Here is a 22,790-nt window from a genome sequence, read left to right as displayed (position 1 = left end):
AAATTAAAATACGTTCAAAGATGATAAATTATCAACAAAAAAAATAAAGAGATGAGGCTGAATGTTATTGATCAGTGATCAGTTTGTATGAGCAGATATCTCTGAAGCTGTTTCCAGGGTGACTCCTGAAAGCTGCAGACTTTATTTGGCTTCCTGTGAACCAGTCTGAGCCCAAACCCTGCAAGAAAAACAAACAGGAAGCCACCATCAGTGGAGCAGGAGGAGGAGCAGGAGGAGGAGACCTCTGACCTCACCTCCTCTGCCTCTGGCAGCTGTCTGCCCTCCTCAGCCCGTCAGTCGTCTGTCAGCTCACCGGAGAGAAAATCAATGATTTAGCAGAAGTTTGTCTTCAGCTGGAAGGTGAGTTCAGATTCTGTCACACCAGACTCCATTTAAAAACCACACGTTTAAAGGCTCTGTGATGACTGCAGGTTTCTTACAGGCGGGCAGCAGACTGAGGTCAAAGTTTCCTGGATTCTGACGTTTTTTTGCAGTGAGGTGGGTTAAACAGAGACGAACTGAAGAGACGACACTTTGAAACTGTAAAATTCCAGAAGTGTAAAATGAATTAGTTTGGAATTCTTAGGCTTGCTTGTAAAACCTTAAATTGCAGGATTCGTGAACGGAGTCTGGTTATTTGGTTAAAATGAACTTTCTGCTACAAGTTGTCTGGTAATAAAGTATTGACGACTAAACTGAAGCTCTGAAGTAATTATGGGAAACCTTGAGTTCCCGTTCAAACATCTGAAAGCTTCTTTGTGTCTCAGCTGGAAGTTTTGTGCTGTGCAGACGGTAAATAAGGCTCAGCTGACACCAACAATCCTGAGCGTGAATAAAAACAGTGTTGACAGAGAGGTGGAGGTCTGTGGCAGCAGATTGGATTATGGAGCTGTGAGGCAGCGTTCACTGACCTGACTCTGACTCAGGAGACGCGTCAGCATCCACGCTCAGACAGCCGCTCAGTGTCTCTGCTCTCCTCTTCTACAGCGACGCCATCAGCCGACCGTCCCTCCAGGATGAGCGCCGAGCCTCCGCCGTACCGTCCTCACTTCCCTGAGGGCCCCTCGGCCCCCGTCTTCTCTCCAGGTCTGTCCTCTTTTATCTTTGACATCACTTCCTGTGTGCAACAGCGCTGCACAAGTTTTACTCTGAAAGACACAAAACTGGCTTCATGTTCAGCCACAGAGGTCAAAGGTTGGCATGTGCCATCACCAGTGATGGGCAGTAACGCGTTGTAATGAGATTACTTTTTCAAGTAACGAGTAAAGTAAGGGATTACTATTGCAAAAACGGTAATTAGATTACTGTTACTTTCCCGTAGTAACGCTGCGTTGCTGTGTTACTAAAACCGTGATTTTTTTGCGAGAATGTCTCATGACAGTGACGTAAGCGAGCGCGACGTTCGTGACAACAGCTGTGTGCAGATCAACAATGGATCACATATCGATTGTGGGAGAGAGTATGAGCTGCAGCGTTTAAAGCGTAGAAGTACTGACCTTACTTTGAGTTTGATTCCATAAAAAGTGACAAACACATTAGCGTCCGTTGTGCGTGGGAAGAAAACTTCTTTTTACAGCGAAAAACCCCTGAACCTCCGAGCAAGCACCGAGTGCCGGATCCGCCCACTGACATGATGGCTGTGGCACCTCCACCCGCCCCACTCCTGCTAAACAGGTGACAACAGAGCGACAGGACTCAGAGCTGCTGAGGCTTTGATTTTATTTCTTTCTGCTGTTTTACTTGCATCTATTTGAAAGAGTGTAAATAAGACTGTTGTATACAGTGTTGGTCAAGTTACTTGAAAAAAGTAATCAGTAACTAATTACTGATTACTTCCCCCCAAAAAGTAATCCCGTTACTTTACTGATTACTTATTTTCAAAAGTAATTAATTACTTAGTTACTTTTTAAAAACACTATTTAGATCTTTCAGCCCAGTTCTGCTTTTTCTGCATCATCATCATACAAAATGTAATCAAATGGAAAAGTCTCTTTTTAAAACTTTATTAGTTTTAACCTTTTAACTTGTTATCTTGTTTATCATGACTCTGGTTTTACTGGCCGATCAACACAGTTTATAAACTGGTATATGTCACCTTGTTGCTTTGTCTGTAAGTGGTCATGTGATTGAGCACGACTCCTTTATTCTTCCTCAATCAAACAGCAGCACTCGTGCGATTGTTTTTCCCCTGAGCTCCAGCTGTTGTGCCAAAAAGTGATGGTTACCGTCCGCGGGAGCGCAGCTGCTTAAAGCTGCAGCGTCCAGATTACTTACAGCTACTTCCTGCAGCTGATATAAGCTGCAGTGAGCTGAACACAGCTTCAGCCGTCTGTTGAAAAACAGTAACAGACCGCATTTCCTTGTTAGTAACGATAACGGTGTTGTAATGATAGGAATAGTAATTAGTTAGATTACTCGTTACTGAAAAAGTAACGCCGTTAGTAACGCCGTTAGTAACGCCGTTAGGAACGCCGTTAGTAACGCCGTTAGGAACGCTGTTATTCCCATCACTGGTTATTAATTACTAATGACTTTTTTCAAGTAACTTGACCAACACTGACCATCACTGCCACAGCAACAGCCTTCATTAAAGTCATTAGTTAAAGTTTAGTTATGTGATGAGCTGCCTTTACTCACACGGGAGGAGCAGGGTGGAGGAGGAAGGAGGGTGGAGCAGGGAGGATGCAGGCACACAGGCGGCTGAGGTGCGTTCACAGGCGGCTGGGACAGAAGAATTCAGTTCAGGAAACCTGCAGAATCTGAGCCAATCAGCTGTTTTCATTTCTCAGACTGAGCTTTAAGTTTTGATCCTGTTGTTTCTTTACAGCTCTCACCTGTCAGCCTGGCGTCTTCCCCAGCTCTCCGTACCAGGTACCCAGCATGCACTGCTGCAGCATCCTGAGGATCATCAGATTATGAAGCTTCTGGTTTTTTATTTCAGCCTCTTTTCAGTTTTAGGATTTAAAAATTCTTTGACTGCATGAAAATAAAATTTTCTTCAAATTAACGAACTGTCACATGACCATCAGTGTTACTATGGTAACCACGTGTTTCCTCTGCAGACCTTCCCTCAGTCCTATTACCATGAACATCCAGGTTACATGGCTCCGATGACCCCACAGAGCACCTTTGGGACCCAGTCGGCCTACCAGGGCAGGCTCGACGGGCCCCCAGGGGCCTCGTACCCACCAAAACACGCAGGCAGGTCAAAGGTCACGACACAGAGAGCTCAGGCAGGGTCAGCAGTTTGTGTGTCATAGTGGGGAAAAATCTTCCTCCTCCATCCTCAGCCTCCACCCTCCCTCCTCTGCACATGCTCAGACGACCTCAGCAGCTGCGAGTCTGAGTCGTCATGAACACATAACCACATACAAGAAAATACATATAAAACAAGAAAAACAAGGTTTTCTGATTGGCTGTCCCTCACAAACAGGAGGCGGGGCTTCTCTGATGGCCATACAAGGATTTCTCCTCTCTATGACATCATACGGATCCCAAAATAGAAAAAACTGTAGAGCCGTCATAACTGGTTGTTATACTGGGTATGCATCCTGCAGGCTTTAGTCATGTGACTTCCTGTCCTTCCAGTTTACGTGGTGGATCAGCAGCAGGATCAGGGCGGCGGCAGGAAGTCGTGTCTGGCGGCGTGCTCGACTCTCCTGTGCTGCTGCTGCCTCTGGGACCTGCTGACTCGGCACCTCTGCTGACCTCTGACCTCCTGTCACACAGCAGGTATGAAATCAAACAGTTCAAGTTTGATTTTCTCATCAACACCAAACTGTTTTTATGTTCTCATGTTTCTCCTGCGACAGGCTGTGGACCTGTACAGGTGTACACGCCTCTCCACCTGTGTAACTGGGATAGGCTCCGCCCCCTGTGACCCTAATAAAGATAAGAGGATGGATGGAAGTTTGTTCAGTATTCGATGAACTCTTTCTCTTGACTTCTGAAATGATTAAAATACAAATATTCATGTTTTTGTTTTTTATTTTAAAAATCAAAATATTTGCTGTTTGTTTGTTTTAAGATGTTAATGTACAAATTGACTGAACTCCAGAAACTCCGTTTGATGTTTGCGTCAGTAGAACTGCTCCAGCTTTGTTACACACTTCATCTGCTCTCTGTTAAATAAACTTTTTCAGACACATTAATGCGTCTTTGTTTGTCTCTGCAGGGTTTTTATTTCATGTGTTTAACAGAAGCCACTCAGCTTAAATAACTGATAAGGTTTGAACTTTGATTCAAGGACCACAAACACGAGGTAAAAACTCTTTATTTTATACATGAAGTATGTGATGGTGTTTACAGGACTCCTCTGATTGGTTTAGCCTGCTGTCAATCTTCTGCCTGCCGCAGACAGATCCAAAGTTTTACTGCTGTGATGCTCACGTTTGAGACTTAAAGCTGATAGGAAATAATAAAAGCCGAGTGATGAATTCAACATTCAGAGAGTTTGAAGTAATAGCAGTAATGAAAGATTTATGATTATTACATCGTCTCAGTGCGACATCATGCAGAGGAAAAAGTTGTTTGATCTTTTATGACGGCTCTTATTTTCCATCTGTTCAGTTAATATTATTTCGTCAGCTCTATGTTGATGCACTGACCATTGCTTACTTCTAATAGTCACTTTATAAATGACATTTTATTCATTTAAAAACATTTTAATTACAGTGAAGAACATTAGCTATGTTGTCCTGTGAATGCATTTTCTGTGTTGATTTTGTTCATTTTTTAAAATCATGCATGAAGTCAGACTTTGTTCCATCTTAGAAAACAAAACATATCAATAATATGAATCCATCACCTTCAAATAAGGAACGACTACAATACATTTTCATTTCACTGTGTGTTATACATGTATAACTATGCATGTGACAAATAAAAAACCTTGAACATTTTTCAGGGTCAGAAATTCATTTTTATTTTTTCACACTGACTTTGTGGAAAACTTCATTTGTTTCACAGCTCAGTAGAAGAACCTGATAAACTAAAATAAAATGTAGAAACATCATTTGTTGGGTGGTTAAACCAATACGTCCTCCTCTGATTGGTCCAGCTTGGCCTGCTGATAACACGTCCAACCTTCTGGAGATCAAATTAATTTTAAACTTATGTTTTAATTTAATAACAAGTTTAAAATGCTAATAAAATGATATTTATGTTGTAGTACTTCAGTTTGACCACATGAGGGTGACTTTTAATCATCATCAGATTAACCTGCTGTTGCTTCTACTGTTTGGATAAAAATGCTTTTGTACACACTATATTTGAACATGTTTTAATAATATAAATACTTAGCAATAAGTCAAGAATAAAAATATATATATTTATATTTGTAACTGAAACGCTCTTGCGGGCACCTCACGATGCTGGGTGGAGCATCCACAGCTGTTTACTCCGGAGGAAACTGAAACTTTGTGAAAGGACTCGGACACGAGTCAGTGATGCTCACTGCTGACTGACGACAGCCACACTGAGATGCTGAACCTTTCTGTTTCTGCCTTTCTTAGCTGCTGTTAGCCTCCGTTAGCCGCTCTTAGCAGGCGACGTCTTTGAAGTGGCTCAAATGTTGTTAGTGACTCGGACACTTAGCTGTAAGCTGCTGCAGTTAAGTCTTTTCTCTGACTCCTCCCCTCATCTGGTGGCGTTTCTCTTTGATTTCTAACATTAAATGTAAAGAGTCGCTTTAATGTCGGTCCCCTCGTGTTCGGTTCGTTAGTCTCTTCTGTACCGTGACTGCTTTTTTTTCTTCACTGTTTTGATGTTTTTGATATTTTGTGACAAATAAAAATCAGTAAAAATCATTTTGTCAGCTTTGTGTTGCTGAGCTGAAGAGCGCCTGCAGACATGAAGAATGACCTGTAGGGAAACTGCCGACACTTGAAGAGAAGCAGATTTCTTAAGCTCGCTGAATCTCAGCAGGTGACGCTCTCATCACAGTCGTCCACATGCGACCACGCTGAACTTGTTTCTGACACTTTTGTGGATGTTTGAATGTAACACAGTGATTAATAAACAATAATGTTTATTAAACACATTTTAATTATTCTGTGAAATTAATTTGACCTGAACTGAAAAAAGAGAATTAAAAAACCAACTTACCTCAGTCTGAGTCTGTGTCGTCATCCAGTCCGTGGCTGTGACATCACTTCCTGTTTGTCCTGCCACAGTCATTATGGTGGTTAAGATACAGTACAATACAATTTTATTTATATAGCACGTTTAAAACCAGGGGGGCACACCAAAGTGCTTCACAGCGAGGAATAAAGAGTAATTTACAGTAAGTCATTAAAACAAGTTAAAATAGAGAAAGTAGAGAAAACAAACAAAAAGCATTAATAAGTAGAAACAGGGAGAAATCATGATTATCCAGAGAAACGAGCAGCGATACAGCAGTTAATGAGCGGTGAGAATTAGCAAGTCAGAAAAGCCAGGTTGAATAGGTAACTTTTCACGCGTGCTTTAAAGGATTGAATGGAGTCAGAGGTGCGATTGGTAGCAGGAAGACTGTTGCAGAGGTTTGGTGCTACAGAGGCAAAGGCACGATCGCCCCTAGTCTTCAGACGGTGCCTGGGCTGGGCCAGAAGCAACTGACCAGATGATCGTAAAGAACCTCTGGGAGTATAGAGACCGAGGAGGTTGGTGAGCTAGTCAGGGGCAAGGTTGTTCAGGCATTTCAAAGTAAGCAGCAGAACTTTAAAATCAATACAAAATTTAATAGGCAGCCAATCAGAGAGCACTGGAGTAATAGAGGCAAACCTTCTAGTTCCGGGTAGAAGACGAGCCGCCGCAGACTGAGTCAAGACCAAGTTGAGACAAAAAGGTCTTTAAACTGCAGCCAGATGCTGCTTCGTTTACGGGTTTCAGGCATATTTCTCTGTGCGGATCCTTCTGAAGTCCACCACCAGCTCCTTGGTCTTGCAGACGTTCAGCTGGAGGTGGTTGTCCTGGCACCACGATGCCAGATTCTTCACTTCATCCATGTAGGCTGCCTCATCGTTGTTGGAGATGCACCTGCCCACCCTCACCACCTGAGTTCCCCCAGTGAGGAAGTCCAACACCCATGCACACAGACGGCTGTTAAGTCCCAGATCCCTGAGCTTTGTGAACAGTCTGCAGGGCACTATTGTGTTAAACGCTGAACTGTAATCAACAAACAGCATTCTCACATAGTTACCCTGTTTCTTGTCCACGTGGCTGAGAGTGGTGTGCAGGACGTAGGCGATGGCGTCCTCAGCGGATCTGTGGCGTCTGGGACGGAGCAGGAGATGATGTTCTTCAGCAGCCTCTCAAACACCTTCATTACTACCGAGGTCAGTGCAACTGGCCGGTAATCGTTCAGGGATGAGGGTTTGCTGTTCATGGGCACAGGGATGATGGTGGATCTTTTGAAGCATGTGGGGACCACAGACTTCGCCAGGGACTCGTTGAAGATGGAAGTGAACACACCTGCTAAAACTAGAAGATTTTGCCATGTTTAACAAAGCAATAAATAAGTAAACAACTAAAAAGGTGCATAGTCTGAGCGGAGTGGTCAGGAAGGCGTCTGGACGTGGCCGCGCCATCTTACAACATCCATAGTTTGTTCACTGGGACACTGGAGAGGTTAAAACCTAAATTCTTGGGTCAGAGACTGTAATGGAGACCGGGGATCCCATTACCCATGTTTTTACTAGTTTGAAGGACTAGTATTTAAAAAGTTCGATTAAAAAAAGAACCTGCTCAGTCATCCAGGTAAGGAAATCTCAAAAGGTTGATTCTGTTCATCTGGACGTTTTCAGTGGGAGAAACGTTTCTGTCACGGACCCGGCTCTGGGGACTCGGGGTCCGTGGGCAGTGGGGACTATGACTGTTGTTGTTGTTATTATTATTATTATTTGGTGTGTCGTCTGCACTGCCCCTGTGCACATCTGTATGTAGGCAGGTATGTGTGTGTTGCCTTTCTGCTGTGGCGAAGTTACAGGCACCTTCAGCCCTGGGGGCGTGGCCTAACTTGAGGGCTGGCCACACCCGAAGTCCTGGCCGCACACCTGCTCCTCATCTGGGCTCGTCGGGGGAGCTATTTAGATGAGCGATGGAGCTTCCACCGACGCTGGATTATCGCGTTTGACTTCACGTCAGTCTTCAAGCAAGTCAAGTGCGAGTGTATGCCTGCTGGGACAAGTTGTAACGGCTGCCTCTATTGTTTTCCCCTCAGGAGGAGTGTGGGACGAGAAGGAGCAGTGAGCACGGGGAGTGCAGGGACACTGGGGCAGAGAGCACTACACGGGAGTCTGGGAAACTGGGGATTCATTGTTGTTTACTTCACCACCTTGTAAATAAACACTGTTGCACTGAAGAGTCCGGCGTTTGGGTCCTGTTTCCCCACCTCCCCACGGTCTGCCAGCCAGACTGTGACAGTTTCGTCATCATCAGGTGACTTCTTCAGTCTCAGCTGACTGCAGGTTTCCCATCTGTCAAAGCTAGGAAGGCACCTAAAGAAAGCTCCAGGTGATGCAGGAAGTCAGCTGCTGCCTAAGTGCAGGAGGATTGGCAGGATTTATACATCGGGGAAACCAAACAACCTCTGGCTGAGAGGATGCACAACACAGAAGCGCCACCTCGTCAGGCCAGGACTCTGCAGTCTTTACACCTGCAGGCCAGTGGACACTCTTTCAATGATGAGGATGTAACATCCTGGACAGGGAGGAACGCTGGTTTGAGGGCGGAGTCAAGGAGGGAAAGACCATCTCTGAATGGAGGAGGGGGCCTAAGAGTACATCTGTCACCATCTTACATGCTGTGATTGCAGCCATTCCCCACCTCTCTGTGACCGGGACTCATGGACATGGATCAGTGGTCATGAGAATTTGCATATTAACGATCATAAACTGACCTCACTGTTCATTTAGAGACCGTGAGGGGCCATCCTACCCTTTCTTAAAGAAAGGAACCTCAGAGCTGTTCATTTGATTTCTAAACCTAAGGTCCTTGTAAATGTATTTAAGAAGTGTGAGGGACCCCATTAGGGAGGAAATAAGCAGGGATTAAGAAACGTGGGTCCTAGTGTTGCTACTGAGTGTGACATTAGGTCTAATGGCACTGTGATTCAAGCATTAGAGCAGCTCACTATGTTTGACCGAGAGCATTCAGGGATAAATGACCCGTCCAAACAGCACCTGCAGGATTGTCCCGCGAGCGTGACGTTCACTGTGTGCGCTTTCGCTTCCCTGCAAGTAAAACGCATGCAGTGAAAGTTGCTGCTCTGTGTGTGTCACTTCTTTTCTTCACAAAGATCTGTAACAGCAGCAGAAAAATGGCTGTTGATCACAGGCTTTGTGCTTTGCTGCACGCACACTACAGCAGTGATGTACCACACACAGATGGAGTCGCTAAATTACACAACTGCTGACGTGCAACCAACAACTACCTGCTTCTGTTTCCTCCTATTCAAAGGGAGGCGCTAACAGCAGACTCAAATTGTGGTGTAACAAAGAGGAAACTATTCAACAGAGACACAAACCACACATCAACTGTAAAAGACGAACATGGCCAGCAAACACAAGCGACTCGGCAAGTACATTTAAAAATAGCAATCTAGAAAATGAGTGTGATTAAAGAGTAATAAGACTCAACACTCACTTTACCTTTCTTAGGTTTTATCTTTCTTTGATCTTTTCCTCTCACTGGTTTCCTTTGTTTTTACAATAGTTGATGTTTTTCTGCAGTTTTTATTGTACAATATGATCTAAACACAGGAGCAAAACAACCAATGTAAACATTAAATGTTTAAACAAACCCTCGATGGCAGCACTTTGTGGATGACACGAGGAGGAAATGTGATTTCAACACTTCTGACAGATGCAGAGAGAGCAAGTACAAACCTCTGTAGCTTCTCTCGTCTCTGGCAGATTCACGTTTAAACGATCAGATCGACTTTTCTGACGAGGAGACGTGTTTAAAACTCAAAGTTTGATCTCTGGTGTCTTTTCAGTGACAGATGCAGCAGCTCCATTTCCTGAATCACCTCGTTGTACAATAAATTTAGTATATTTAATGAAGTCAGACAAAGATTTAACGTCGATACTGCGAGTCTGTGAAAAACAAGCCGTCAGTGGGAAGGCCACACGAGCCTCGCTCTCCTTGAGCTTCACAGACTCACATCCAGATGTTTTCTTTAAGTAGAAAAATAATGTTCTGACGCGATTAACAACTATCAGAGAGATAAACAACTTTTCTCCATTTCATAATAATAAAGCATTTTACTCTTAATTAAAGACAAATCAAAATATAAGTTTGATCAATGCATAAATATTGTGTGAAAAAGTGACTTCCCCTAAACCTAATGACTGCTTGGGCCAGTGGGGACAACTGCCAGTGAGTCTTTCCCACTCAGGGACTCCAAGAAGGCGGGGTACCCTGAACCGCCACTCGGCGCATACGTGAAGACGACGGTCAGGGCGCATTCCCGACCTGGAAGCGCCTCATCCTGGCCTGTTTTTCTGTACCTCCTCAATAAACTGTGGTGAGAACAAAATATCTGGTGCTTGATACGTTATGGAAATGTTACAATAAAAGAAATGGAAATCAGGAAGGTCAAACACGTTTTCACACTGCGAATGCGGCTTCACCGTGACTTAGTCCTCAGTTGCAAAATGTGGTGAAATCACTGAAGTTCTCTACTTTCTTTAACAGAGTCAGAGGAACCACAAAAGAAAGAGATAAAAGAGAAACCAGACCTCAGGATGGTGCTCCTTGGAATAACTGGATCTGGTGCATCAGGAAACACCATCTTAGGAGGAGAGGATGCTTTTGAATCTAAACCATCTCCAAACTCGGTAACTTCAGAGTGTCAGAAGGAAATGTTTGAAGGTCAAAAACTGGCTGTGGTCGATACTCCAGGTGTGCTTGATAATGTTCAAACTGAAGAGGAGATGAAGACAGAGGTCAGGAGATCCATCTCCTTTGCTGCTCCGTGTGGACAGATTCACAGAGAGATTCACACCATGGCCTTGTTCACACGTGGAGATGACCTGGAGCGTGGGAGAGTCACCACAGGAACTTCCATCAGGGAAAATCCAGCTCTCGGTGACGTCATCTGTCATTGTGGAGGAGGATATCATGTGTTTAACAACAGAAGCAAAGATCCTGCTCAGGTCAGAGAGCTGCTGGAGAAGATCAACACCATGGTTCAGGGAACCGGAGGAAGCTGCTACACCAATGAGATGTTTGAGAAGGCAGAGAATGTTATAACCAAAGAGATGGAGCTACTTCAGGAGGACAGGCTGGGCTAACGGCCACTGAAGCAAGATATGAAGCAGAAGAAACAACGAGTTTATTCGGGGCAGCTGGAGCTGCCGCTGGAGTCGGTGCTGCGATTGGCACCGAGCTTACTGTTGGAGCTGCAGCTGGTCCAGTGGGACTGTTGGTTGGAGCTGCAGGAGCTGCAGTGGGAGCTGGAGTGGGAGCTGCAGCGGGAGCTGGAGTGGGAGCTGGAGTGGGTCGTACTACTGCTGCTAAAGTCAGGAAGCAGGCGTGTATTACACAGTGAAGAACAATCACTCAGCAGCACCTCGTTCAAGTCACATCATCAACACAATATTCACCAGTCTTCATCAGTATCATCATTTTTATTATCCTATTTGATTTAAAACGAATGATTAATTATTATTGATCATGTTAGTTTGGGGACATTCTTGAAATGTTCTCTCAGTGAGAACCTCAGATGATGTAAATCGTGTTTTAAAGCTGGTGAGTTTTCTTTCTTGTGCTGTCAGAGGAGAAACTGTAGAAGAAGCTGCAGTCAGCAGACGTGACAGTAAAGACCGCCTCTAGAGTTTCTACCTTATAATATGTAGCATCTGGAGTAAGTAAGACAAATTTTATTTATAGCACATCTGTTAAGACGAGGACCACGAAGTGTTATTTATATGGCGCCAAATCCCCACAGCAGCAAGGCGCTTCATGTTGTAAGGTAGACCATACACCATTAGATGTTATCCACAGCGTGTCTTTGTCCTGTCTGTGGGAAGTTAAACCTGATACCTGTCCAGGGGGTACAGGGGGTAGGATGGGCTCCAACCGCTCCATGACCTGAAGTCAAATGCAGAAGAGAATGGATGGACTGAGATTCTTCGTCAGCAGGCTGTGGCCTCTGCTGGGGCTGGGGCCATGTCTAAGGCCGTGAGCTTAAAGCGTGAAGCTTTATGCATCTGGGCCCAGCCTCCATAGCAAGGGCATTTCTGCTGAAGGTTGCAGTGCTGTACATAGACAGGTGCTGCTGTTCTTCCAGATGTGACCCACACTGGTGACTTGCTGCTTCCTGGCAGTTAATTAGTCTGAAGCAAAGCATGCTGGGACTGGATCTGTCTGACTCGAGGTCAATTGAATAATTGTTACAGGAATGTGTTCAAAGTGTCTGTGCTGATCCGCACAGCTCGTTCATGTTATTCATCAGTAAAGTGGAGATGTCCTCCTGTCGTTGCAGCACATCATTGTGGGGCTGCCATCAGGTCTCAGCTGACTGTTCAACTGTTCAGACCCCACAGGGTCTCTGCCCCCATGGTGGGAGCAAATGCACCTGACTGCACAATCATGATCAGCTGTTCCCTTCATTCAGCTGTTCAAGGTGATCTTTACAGAGGACTGCCCTCCTCCTTGTCTGATTGGTTCAGCCTGATGTCCGTCTGCAGTCTCTGATCCCGCCTCCAAACCCCTGCAGGTGAATTTAATCAAATAAATGATTAAAAAAAGGTGTCTGTCTTTGTTCAGTCTGATGTGAAATGGAAACATATGGAGAGATATTTAATGGTGTAATACCTGAGTCTGACCACATGAGGGCGACATTTAATGACCGTCAGACTGTGTGTGTGTGTGTGTGTGTGTGTGTGTGTGTGTGTGTGTGTGTGTGTGTGTGTGTGTGTGTGTGTGTACTGACTGTGAGCTGCAGTCAGCAGAGCAGGGATGAAGATGATGAAGGTCAGCCTCACTGAGTTCCAGATGAAGTTTTCCAGGTGGTCCTCCTGCTGCACAGCTGTGATCCTCACCTGTAAACATGAAGTCATGTGACCTGTGAACCAATCAGCAGCCTGAAGGTGAAGCTGAGGTCAGAGCAGCAGCAGGATGTCCCTCCCATTAAAAACACCAACAGGAACAGCAACCACTGTTTCAATCAATCAATCAATAAATCAATCAATCAATCAATCAATCAATCAATCAATCAATCAAGCCTTTTATTTGTCACATGCAAAGTCTACAAAATTGGACCCCCCCCTCCCCGACCATACATACATAGCACAGACATGACGTTGGATGACAGGTCGGAGACAGGTAGTAATGTGGAAAAGCAATGACATGTAGAATCCAATGGGAAAGCAGAGGAAGGAGAAACCTGCACTCAGCACGAGAACAGAAACAAAAGAAGCTCCTCTGCACAGAGAGCACACACATGTTCACGTCACAACACCACAAGCAACAGGGGTGGGTGAGGCGGTGAGCCGATGTAGACGCAGTCATGATGATGCAATTATTACAAGCCAGCTCCATCAGCAACCCTGTTATCATGGTTTGAAAAGGTAGATGTCTTCAATGTCCTCGATCGACAGTCTTTCCAGTTCCTCCACCCGTCCGTCGTGTATCCGGCAGGGAGCGTCCCTCCAGGACACTCGGGCTCTCCCGGGCCCAGACGTCTCGTGGAGAGGAGGGTGTCAATAACATTCTCATCACAGTCGCCGACATGTGATCGTGTTGAGCTCATTTCTGACACTTTGGTGGATGTTTGAACGTAACACAGTGATTAATAAACAACAACACGTTTATTAATCACATTTTCTGTGAAATTCATTTAACCTGAACTAAAAAAAGAGAATTAAAAAAAAGGCCCAACTTACCTCGGTCGGAGTCTGCGTCGGCATCGAGCCTGTGGCTGTGACATCACTTCCTGTTTGTCCCACCACGGTGGTGATGGTGGTGAAGATGTGAGGAGCTAAACAGAGTTTGAGTTGTTAATTGTTCGGTTTTACAGGAAGTTAGTGTGTAAGACAAAGATGGATTATTATGAACTGACAGTCATGCAAAGCTGCTGTGGTAGATGGAGCTGAAACAGCTCCGCCTCATGTTTAACTACATTCTGAGTTTACAGCGGACGTGAAGCACCACAGCGGGGAGGCTCCAACCAGCTGTCACACATTTAACTCTTCAGCAGATCAACTGTGTGTGTGAAGCTGCAGTCCAATCAGTTCGCACAGATTTCCACAGGAAGTGATCGGCACTATTTTAAGGTAATACTGAGGTTTGATTGAACCTCCAGTTATTAAAAATGTCCTTGTTCGAGTCGTTTTCCTAAACCGTCCACAGGAAGACAGACTAAAGACAGACGGACAGCTCGAGTTTCAGAGAGGATGCAGGTTTGGGGAAATCATTTCCTCCTTCTGTGTTGTTGGTGAGTGGATTACCTCAGAGCAGGACCGTGTGTGGGTGATGTGCTCGTGGTAACAGGTCTGTTTGGGCGTTGCTGGGATTCATTTTCATCTGTAAGGCTGATGCTGCATCGAGTTTTAGACGTAGGCTGTTCCTGTGATACCAACAGACACAAGACTGAGAGCCTTCACAGGAACGTGGACGGGTTTGTGATACCTGCAAGACCACAGGGCCACAACTCTGCCGTTATGGGATGCATCCTGCAGGTCTGAGAGGGGAGCGAGAGGTGGTTGCCATGGTGACGGGAGTGTTGCTTGCAGAAGTGTTTCAGAAAGTTGCAGAAGAAGAAACGTGAGCTGGATGTCTGCCACATAAGGAGAACTTCTGACCAATCACCTGAGAGTCCTGTTTACCACACATGATACTGTCCTGTGTGGGGGCGGGGCTCTTTGTACAGCAGCCGTTGTTTAACTTGAACCTTCAGCTGCTAATAAGCTAAGAAAATGCACTTTGAGCATGTTCGTCTCTGAGTGAACATGCAGCTCTGGACAGGAACACTTGACCCTGATACGACGGGATGTTGTCTTTACATTTACAGCTTCGGTGTATTTTCCTCACCTGTGACGACGCTCACATCGATGTGATGCTTCTCATCGTTGAACCAGCCGGGTATCTCCACCCTGCAGCCGTATCGTCCAGCGTCTCCCTCTGTCAGGCTCTTTATGGTCAGAGAGACGTCTCCGTCCTCCAGTCGGCCCAGCAGCTCATACCTGCTGGGAGCTCTGGTTTCCACTCTGAGTCCATCTGTGGAGATCAGCTGATTGGAGCAGCCTCTGGCTGGTATCTCTCCTCGCTGCCAGCACGCTGACAGAGCGCCGTGATATTTCCTGTCATATTTACAGGACAGAGTGATGTCTTGACCTGTGTGACCTTTGACCTCCACGCTGTCACATTCACAGACTGGAAACACAGAAACAGGAAGTTAAAGACAGTTTGATTTTTTATTCAAAGAATAAAAAAGTGATTTTGTTCAAATAGAGAGAGAGCCGAGCAAACAGAGTGACAGCAGGAGTGACGGAGGCGTACGTGCCTGACAGGAGGACGAGCAGCATCACAGGAAGCCTGGTTATTTCCCCGCAGGCTGCTGAAGCCCTCGGAGTCTTCATCACTCTGTAGAACATACAGACATCATCAGCTCGCCCGCTCTCCTCTGAAACACTCTGCAGGAGTAAAGAGCCGGACAAACCTTCAGTCTCAGAGCTGCTCCGTGTCGTTCTTCTTCTGCTGTCACATGACTCTGTGGTTTGTCATGTCCGCCCTTCACTTCCTGCTAACAGCAGCTCGTTCTGCAGACCAGCCACAGACTCAGAGATGAGTCAGCTTTTATTGACCTGCAGGCAGAGGAACAGACGTTCAATATTTCAGATTCATTCAGATTATTGATCCTTAAATACTCGAGCTGGTCTCTGGCTCGTTGTCAGCGAGATCGGTCAGACGCTCGTGTCCTCAGTATCCTGCTCAGAGGCAGAGGACGCGTTCAAGTACAGATACCTGTGAAAACAACCCTGCAGCACTGAAGCAACTTCTTTACTGTGCCGGTGTTCTGGGCATACAGCCTACCTCACAAACCATCCTACCCGTTGTTTCTGAGCATGTGCACGGCACAAAACCCCAACTTAACAGCATCTGGCTGTAATTTAACACAACTCCTTTGTCATATTTGTAAAACAGTTAAATATCAGCACTTTATTGAAGTGGATACTTGATTTTTTAAGCCATTGTGAAATCGCTACCTGCTTTTTGCACAAAACTGTTGAATTTGCAGCTTTGGTTAAGTGTACTTTCAAGTTAATGGACACATTTGATGTTCTCGAGAAAGTTGTTGAGGTTGCAGTGCATTCATGCTGAGTGAAATATTCTAATTCGTTAATCTGTGTATGGTATGTTAACAAGTAATGTGGTTATTTAATAGTATCATGGTTGGCTGTGTGGCAGGCAGGCAAGCAGGAGTGGTGGACCCAAAATGCAGAACTCAGACATGGAAGTGAGACTTTAAGCGCAGCTTTATTGCTGGGAGAAACCTCGTACTAAATAAACTCACTAAAAGAAAAACAAAGGTCGTAACAGTGGAACTGAGGACTGAAACACTAAACTGGAGCAGGTGACGAAACACGGAAGCAGAACACACAGCTAGTCGAAGGTACGACGCAACACTGACACAGAGAAACACAGGGCTTCATTACACAGACGGCAGTAATCAAGGGATGAGAGACAGGAGGGGAACACACCTGGGAGAAATCACAGCTGACGAGACAGGGGAAACGTAACCTCAGCACACTCACATGAGACACAGACCTTCACAATAAAACAGGAAACTCAGACACAGGGAACCAGACAAGACGCTGAACTAGACAGACAGATTCACAAACAGACGGGGTGACGCCATAGACAGACAGAGATACAGACGCAGACTCAGAGGCAGACCGAAGAGAAGCCAAAACAGGAGAAATCTGCTCTCTTTCTAGTCCCTGTCAGGACTCTTGCTGCAGCATTTTGGATCAGCTGAAGGCTTTTCAGTGAGTTTTTAGGACTTCCTGATAATAATGAATTACAGTCGTCCAGCATAGCGACATTAGAAACAGTCTCACTGACTACAAGAGTTTTTCTCTCGCTCCTTTGGACTTAAACTCGCCATGGTAACCTTTTAAATGCCTTTTTTTCTGGTTCTGATTCCCGGGACAGTCGTGAGTGTGAACACACACCTGCTTCAGTCTGACTGAAATTCATCACACCTGAACAGGTGAGTGTGTGTAACACTGACACACACACTCAGTGGGACTCACCTGCTCAGGTGGAAACAGCTGACGGTCACTCGCCTGACGTTACCGAGGACTGTGCTTTACTTTTGCTACGTCACTTCAGGAAACACGACACCATCAAAATAAAAGCACAGACACATCACGTTTGCAACAATAATAAAGACGAGTCGTGTTATTAGTGCTGTAATGAACGTGAGCAACATCCATGTGATTCACTTTGAAGGAGCTGGGCGGGTTTGGGTCAGTGATGTTTCAGGAAGCAGAGGCCGCTCACAGACCTCACAGCAGTCAGTGGATGTTTCTGTACACTGCAGAGTAATCGAGTAATCCACGTCTGCTCACAGAGAGGCTCAGAGTCCGGCTGGGGCTCAAACCTGAGCACAGGACCACTTCTATTAGTTTCACCTTCACAAACACAACACGTGAACTGCAGTCGACACAGTTTACTGCACTAAACGCACTGATGCTGCTGCACAATCACACACAACCAGTGTTTGAATGTGTGTGTGAATGGGTGGATGACTGAATGTGTAAAGCGCTTTGGGGTCCCTAGGGTAGTAAAGCACTACACAAATACAGGCCATTTACCATTTACAACCATTAATCTGGAACATAACCTTCAGAGTCAACAGGAAGAAGTTTTATTGCAGCGGGTTGAGCTGTGAGTGTAGCGGCTGCTGATACAAACTGAGTACATCAGCAGCTTCTGGATGAAATGCAAACAGTTATGATGAAGGTGTACATGATGGTGCTCTTTACTTTGAATGCTCCGTCGCTATGAATTATGGGACGGCATTTCCTCCTCCCCTTCACAAAGGATGCTCCAGTGTCTCCTCTGCTGAAGGACGCACGGAAGCTTTGTGATCCCATTGGTCAGAAACTGTGCAGGTCAACAGGGGGCGCTCTGCTCACTGCTGTCAGTTCGTCCCCTCTGACGTCACAGTCACGTGACGGTTGAATGAAACATGGTTTAAACTGCTGACAGGAAGTTTACATCAACACTAATGATATATATAATTAACAGGATCCAATCAGAGGAGCTGATCAATAACATCACCAATCAGAATGATCACAGGATCAAACAGCTGTTTAATAATAATAATAATCACATGATCACTAATCAGACTGTCAGTTTTTAATCAGGTTAAATGAACATTTTCCTTCTTTGTCTTCATGACGACGATTAATTGTATGCTAACACCAAGGAGGCATACAGCTCATCACCTCTGCCTCCCCTGGGGGGCTCAGATCACAACCTTCCGGAGACGCAGACCCACCACACTGACACCGGTGAACATCCAGGGACATTGAGATAGTGGACTCCTATAGGTACCTGGGTGTTCACCTGAATAATAAACTGGACTGGAGCCACAACACTGATGCTCTTTACAGGAAGGGTCAGAGCAGACTCTACCTGCTGAGGTCATTTGGAGTCCAGGGAGCGCTTTTAAAGACCTTCTATGACTCTGTGGTGGCATCTGTCATTTTTTACAGTGTGGTATGTTGGAGCAGCAGTTTATCAGCAGCTGAGAGGAAGAGGCTGGATAAACTCATGAGGAAGGCCAGCTCTGTTCTGGGATGCACCCTGGACCCAGTGCAGGTGGTGGGAGACAGAAGGACTCTGGCCAAAATAACATCTCTGATGGACAGAGTCTCCCAGCCCATGCATGTAAATGTTGCTGCAGAGCTGCTTCAGTGACAGACTGCTGCATCCTCGACGCATGAAGGAGCGTTTCTGCAGGTCCTTCCTCCCTACAGCTGTCAGACTGCACAATCAGAACTTCTCCCAACAAGCATAGATGTCTACAGTGGCTTGCATAAATATTGGGCCCCCTTGAACTTTCCCACATTTTGTTGTCATGATCTGAGGAGGCAGACCGTGCAGTGGTGTGTGTGGTGGACCCAGGTGCAAACACACAAGAGCAGACTGGAGTAAACTTAACTGAAAGCGAGCCTTTATTGTGGCTGGTGACAAGGAGTGCAGACAAGGCAGAAACGTAGTGACAAACTAAACTGGGAAAGTAAAACTATGAAGACACAGGAAACCATAACTATGAATACTACGACTGGCTGTGACAACATGGAGGGTGGGAACACAGACAACATGAAACACAGAGACTAAATACACATGAGGGATGATCAGGGGAAGTGGTCACACATGGGAGCACAGCTGACACACATGAACCTAACGACAGGACAGGAGAAGTGAAACTGAATACGCTGACAATGAATACAGACTTTCAAAGTAAAACAGGAAACATGGAGATCAGACATGACATGAACTAAACATAACCACGCAGACATGACGCATGAACCAGGGAGACTTAGTACAGGGGGAGATGACATAAACAACTAAGGAACAAGACTAAACAGCAATCTAGAAATTAACTAGGTGAACTAAGCTAGGTGCAAATGCTCCTGCTCCTGCCCGCCTACAGGCAGAAGCTGAAACAGGAAGCTCCAACCCGGAGGGCGGTGCACTGTTGGACGGACCAATCGGAGTCTGCGCTGCGGGACTGTTTTGATCACGCGGACTGGGAAATGTTTCACGTGGCTGCTAGGGACATTGATGAATACACAGACTCAGTCTGTGGATTTATCAGGAAATGCGTGGAAGATGTCGTCCCATCCAGAACAGTTAAATCCTTCCCAAATCAAAAACCCTGGATTAACGGAGATGTTCGCGCGGCACTGGCGGCACGGAGCACCGCCTTTGCCTCCGCGAACACATCGGACTACAAACACGCACATTACCAACTCCGGAAGATGATCAAAGCAGCCAAACGTGAGTACAGGGACAGGGTGGAGCAACAGTTTGACAACCCTCGGAGTATGTGGCAGGGACTAAACACGATCACAGACTTTAGAGGGAAAACCAGCACACCGCAGACCACGGCCTCTCTGTGTGAGGATCTAAACGTATTCTACGCTAGATTCGACGCAGCGAACACCATGAGACCGGACAGTGTGCGCACCGCGGATGACGTCAGTGCGTACACTGTGTCTGAGGAGGATGTGCGGAAGTGCTTCAGGAAGGTGAACGCACGCAAAGCTACTGGTCCGGACGGGATTCCCGGCCGCGTCCTCAAGTCATGCGCGGCTCAGCTGGCTGGAGTGTTCACGCACATCTTCAACCTTTCCCTCTCTCTGTCTGTAGTCCCAGCCTGCTTCAAAATGGCCACCAGTCGTCCCTGTACCCAAATCCTCCACCATCTCCTCATTGAACGACTGGCGACCTGTAGCCCTGACCCCCATCGTAAGCAAATGCTTCGAGAAGCTGGTCAGGGACTTCATCTGCTCTGCACTACCCGACTCACTGGACCCTCTACAGTTCGCATACCGCCACAACAGGTCCACTGATGATGCCATAGCCCTGACACTACACACTGCCCTGTCACACCTGGAGAAGAGAGACACGTATGTGAGAATGCTGTTTGTAGATTACAGCTCAGCATTCAATACCATCGTTCCCTCGAAGCTGGACAGGAAACTGCAGGATCTAGGACTGAGCAGCTCCCTCTGCAGCTGGATCCTTAGCTTCCTGTCTGACAGACGCCAGGTGGTCAGACTGGGCAGCATCACCTCATCCCCCGTCACACTGAACACTGGTGCTCCACAGGGGTGTGTACTGAGCCCTCTCCTGTACTCACTCTACACCTACGACTGCACAGCCACTAACAACTCCAACATCATTGTGAAGTTTGCGGACAACACTACAGTGGTGGGTCTTATCACCAACGGTGATGAGACGGCTTACAGGGAGGAGGTCAGCGCCCTGACCCACTGGTGTCAAGACAACCATCTCACCCTCAACGTCGCAAAGACAAAGGAGTTGATAGTGGACTTCCGGAGGTGCAGAGAAGTACACACCCCCATCACCATCAACGGCGCTGCTGTGGAGAGAGTGAGCAGCTTCCGGTTCCTTGGAGTACATCTGGCTGAGGATCTTACGTGGTCAGTACACACAAACAAAACAGTGAAGAAGGCGCAGCAGCGCCTCTTCTTTCTCAGGAGACTGAAAAGATTCAGCATGAGCCCCCGCATCCTCAGGACCTTCTATCACTGTGCCATTGAGAGCATCCTCACTGGATGCATCACCACCTGGTATGGCAACAGCACCGCCTACAACTGCAAAGCTCTCCAGCGAGTAGTGCGGTGCTCTGAACGGATAATTGGAGGTGAGCTTCCCTCCCTCCAAGACATCTACAGGAAGCGGTGCCTGAGGAAAGCGGGGAGGATCATCAAGGACTCCAGTCACCCCAGCCATAAACTGTTCAGACTACTTCCATCAGGAAGGAGGTTCTGCAGCATCCGGTCCCGTACCAGCAGACTGAGAGACAGCTTCTTCCACCAGGCCATCAGACTGCTGAACACGTCATAGACACCTCAGCTTCACTACTGGAACTTCAACATTATGCACTCCATACTGTACAGTAACGCCACTGTTTTGCACATGTCTCACTCTGTATATTTTATTTTATATATTTTATTTATTGTTTACTCTATTTAATTTGTAAAATATGTGTACACAGACACACACACACACACACACACACACACACACACACACACACACACACACACACGTAGAAAAATATTTAGTATACACATCCAGAAATGCATATACTATTATATATTGTACATATATTTATTAGTTTCAGATGTAGCCATTCTTGTATTTTGCTTGTTTACATTATTGTATTTTGCACAACTCTGTTGCTTGTGAAGCTCGCACACAAGAATTTCACTCACATGTGCTGTACCAATGTACCTGCACATGTGATGTGACAATAAAAAGTGATTTGATTTGATTTGATTTGATGAATACAAAAGATACATGAAACTCAAATACTGGGTCGCTCGACCCAGGACCATGACATTTTATAATAATAATAATGGATTGGATTTATATAGCGCTTTTCAAGGCACCCAAAGCGCTTTACAATACCACTATTCATTCACTCTCACATTCATACACTGGTGGAGGCAGCTACAGTTGTAGCCACAGCTGCCCTGGGGCAGACTGACAGAAGCCAGGCTGCCATATCGCGCCATCGGCCCCTCTGGCCAACACCAGTAGGTAAGTAGGGTAAAGTGTCTTGCCCAGGGACACAACGACCAGGACAGAGAGCCCAGGGATTGAACCGGCGACCTTCCGGTTACAGATACGATTCCCAACCCCCTTAGCCACGGTCGCCCGTCACATTACAGCCACAAACATGAATCAATGTTATTTAATGCCATTCTACCAGCTAGCATGTTTTGGTACTTTGCCACAGCTTCATCCTTCCTGTTACTTCATCTTACCCTCTTGCATGTTAAGCACTTTGGTGCACCACTGGTTTGTAAATGTGCTCTATAAATAAAGTTTGTTGTTGTTGTTACATATGCTGAGATCACACCAAAGTTTTGTTTCTCCTTCTTCCAGCTGCTGCCAAAGTCATCATCTCCTTGAAAGTGAATACTTTTATTAATAGTGTATCTTAGAAGCCTCTCAGCAAACACAGCACCTTTCTCTGTTGGGTATGAGCTGCAGGGTTTCTGTGCTTCTGTTACTCACATGACAGTTGT

The 22,790-nt window shown here is 46.0% G+C and overlaps 2 protein-coding genes across 5 annotated transcripts; one reads left to right on the top strand and one right to left on the bottom strand.

Annotated features, from left to right (window-relative positions):
- Positions 1-100: 100 nt before the first annotated feature.
- LOC120730650 (cysteine-rich and transmembrane domain-containing protein 1-like) lies at positions 101-4,147 on the top strand. Of its 3 annotated transcripts, XM_040027095.1 has the most exons (7): positions 103-360; positions 443-498; positions 988-1,086; positions 2,828-2,871; positions 3,063-3,201; positions 3,589-3,732; positions 3,813-4,147. In XM_040027095.1, exons 3-6 carry the CDS (start codon positions 1,017-1,019, stop codon positions 3,705-3,707), a joined length of 372 nt encoding a protein of 123 aa, XP_039883029.1. In that variant the 5' UTR covers positions 103-360; positions 443-498; positions 988-1,016; the 3' UTR covers positions 3,708-3,732; positions 3,813-4,147. The 3 variants fall into 3 exon arrangements, with proteins under 3 accessions (XP_039883031.1, XP_039883030.1, XP_039883029.1); XM_040027097.1 differs by lacking the exon at positions 443-498 and having other exon boundaries at positions 101-360; XM_040027096.1 differs by having other exon boundaries at positions 102-498.
- Positions 4,148-11,877: 7,730 nt separating this feature from the next.
- LOC120730646 (hepatitis A virus cellular receptor 1 homolog) lies at positions 11,878-16,853 on the bottom strand. 2 transcript variants are annotated; one of them, XM_040027092.1, is made up of 6 exons: positions 15,647-16,853; positions 15,491-15,570; positions 15,019-15,360; positions 13,872-13,966; positions 12,920-13,028; positions 11,878-12,697 (listed from the first exon to the last, which is right to left on the bottom strand). In XM_040027092.1, the coding sequence occupies exons 2-6, from the start codon at positions 15,564-15,566 to the stop codon at positions 12,618-12,620; spliced, it is 702 nt and encodes a 233-aa protein (XP_039883026.1). In that variant the 5' UTR covers positions 15,567-15,570; positions 15,647-16,853; the 3' UTR covers positions 11,878-12,617. The 2 variants fall into 2 exon arrangements, with proteins under 2 accessions (XP_039883026.1, XP_039883025.1); XM_040027091.1 differs by having other exon boundaries at positions 15,491-16,853.
- Positions 16,854-22,790: the final 5,937 nt, after the last annotated feature.

The sequence above is a fragment of the Simochromis diagramma genome, unplaced genomic scaffold (genome assembly GCF_900408965.1).
Source record: "Simochromis diagramma unplaced genomic scaffold, fSimDia1.1 OVJJ01000773.1, whole genome shotgun sequence".
Classification (NCBI taxonomy): Eukaryota; Metazoa; Chordata; class Actinopteri; order Cichliformes; family Cichlidae; genus Simochromis; species Simochromis diagramma.
The sequence above is the reverse complement of the archived record's forward strand: the minus strand, read 5'-3'. Positions and strand labels throughout refer to the sequence as shown.

What these genes read in the sequence shown, in the direction of transcription:
- LOC120730650 (XM_040027097.1), top strand. Translation starts at nt 1,017, where the DNA reads ATGAGCGCCGAGCCTCCGCCGTACCGTCCTCACTTCCCTGAGGGCCCC. An exon ending in TCCCCAGCTCTCCGTACCAG is followed by an intron (nt 2,872 to 3,062) that starts GTACCCAGCATG and finishes TTTCCTCTGCAG; the next exon opens with ACCTTCCCTCAGTCCTATTA. An exon ending in GTACCCACCAAAACACGCAG is followed by an intron (nt 3,202 to 3,588) that starts GCAGGTCAAAGG and finishes CTGTCCTTCCAG; the next exon opens with TTTACGTGGTGGATCAGCAG.
- LOC120730646 (XM_040027091.1), bottom strand. Translation starts at nt 15,581, where the DNA reads ATGTTCTACAGAGTGATGAAGACTCCGAGGGCTTCAGCAGCCTGCGGG. An exon ending in CGATGTGAGCGTCGTCACAG is followed by an intron (nt 13,967 to 15,018) that starts GTGAGGAAAATA and finishes AACTCTGTTTAG; the next exon opens with CTCCTCACATCTTCACCACC. An exon ending in CGACGCAGACTCCGACCGAG is followed by an intron (nt 13,029 to 13,871) that starts GTAAGTTGGGCC and finishes TCATGTTTACAG; the next exon opens with GTGAGGATCACAGCTGTGCA.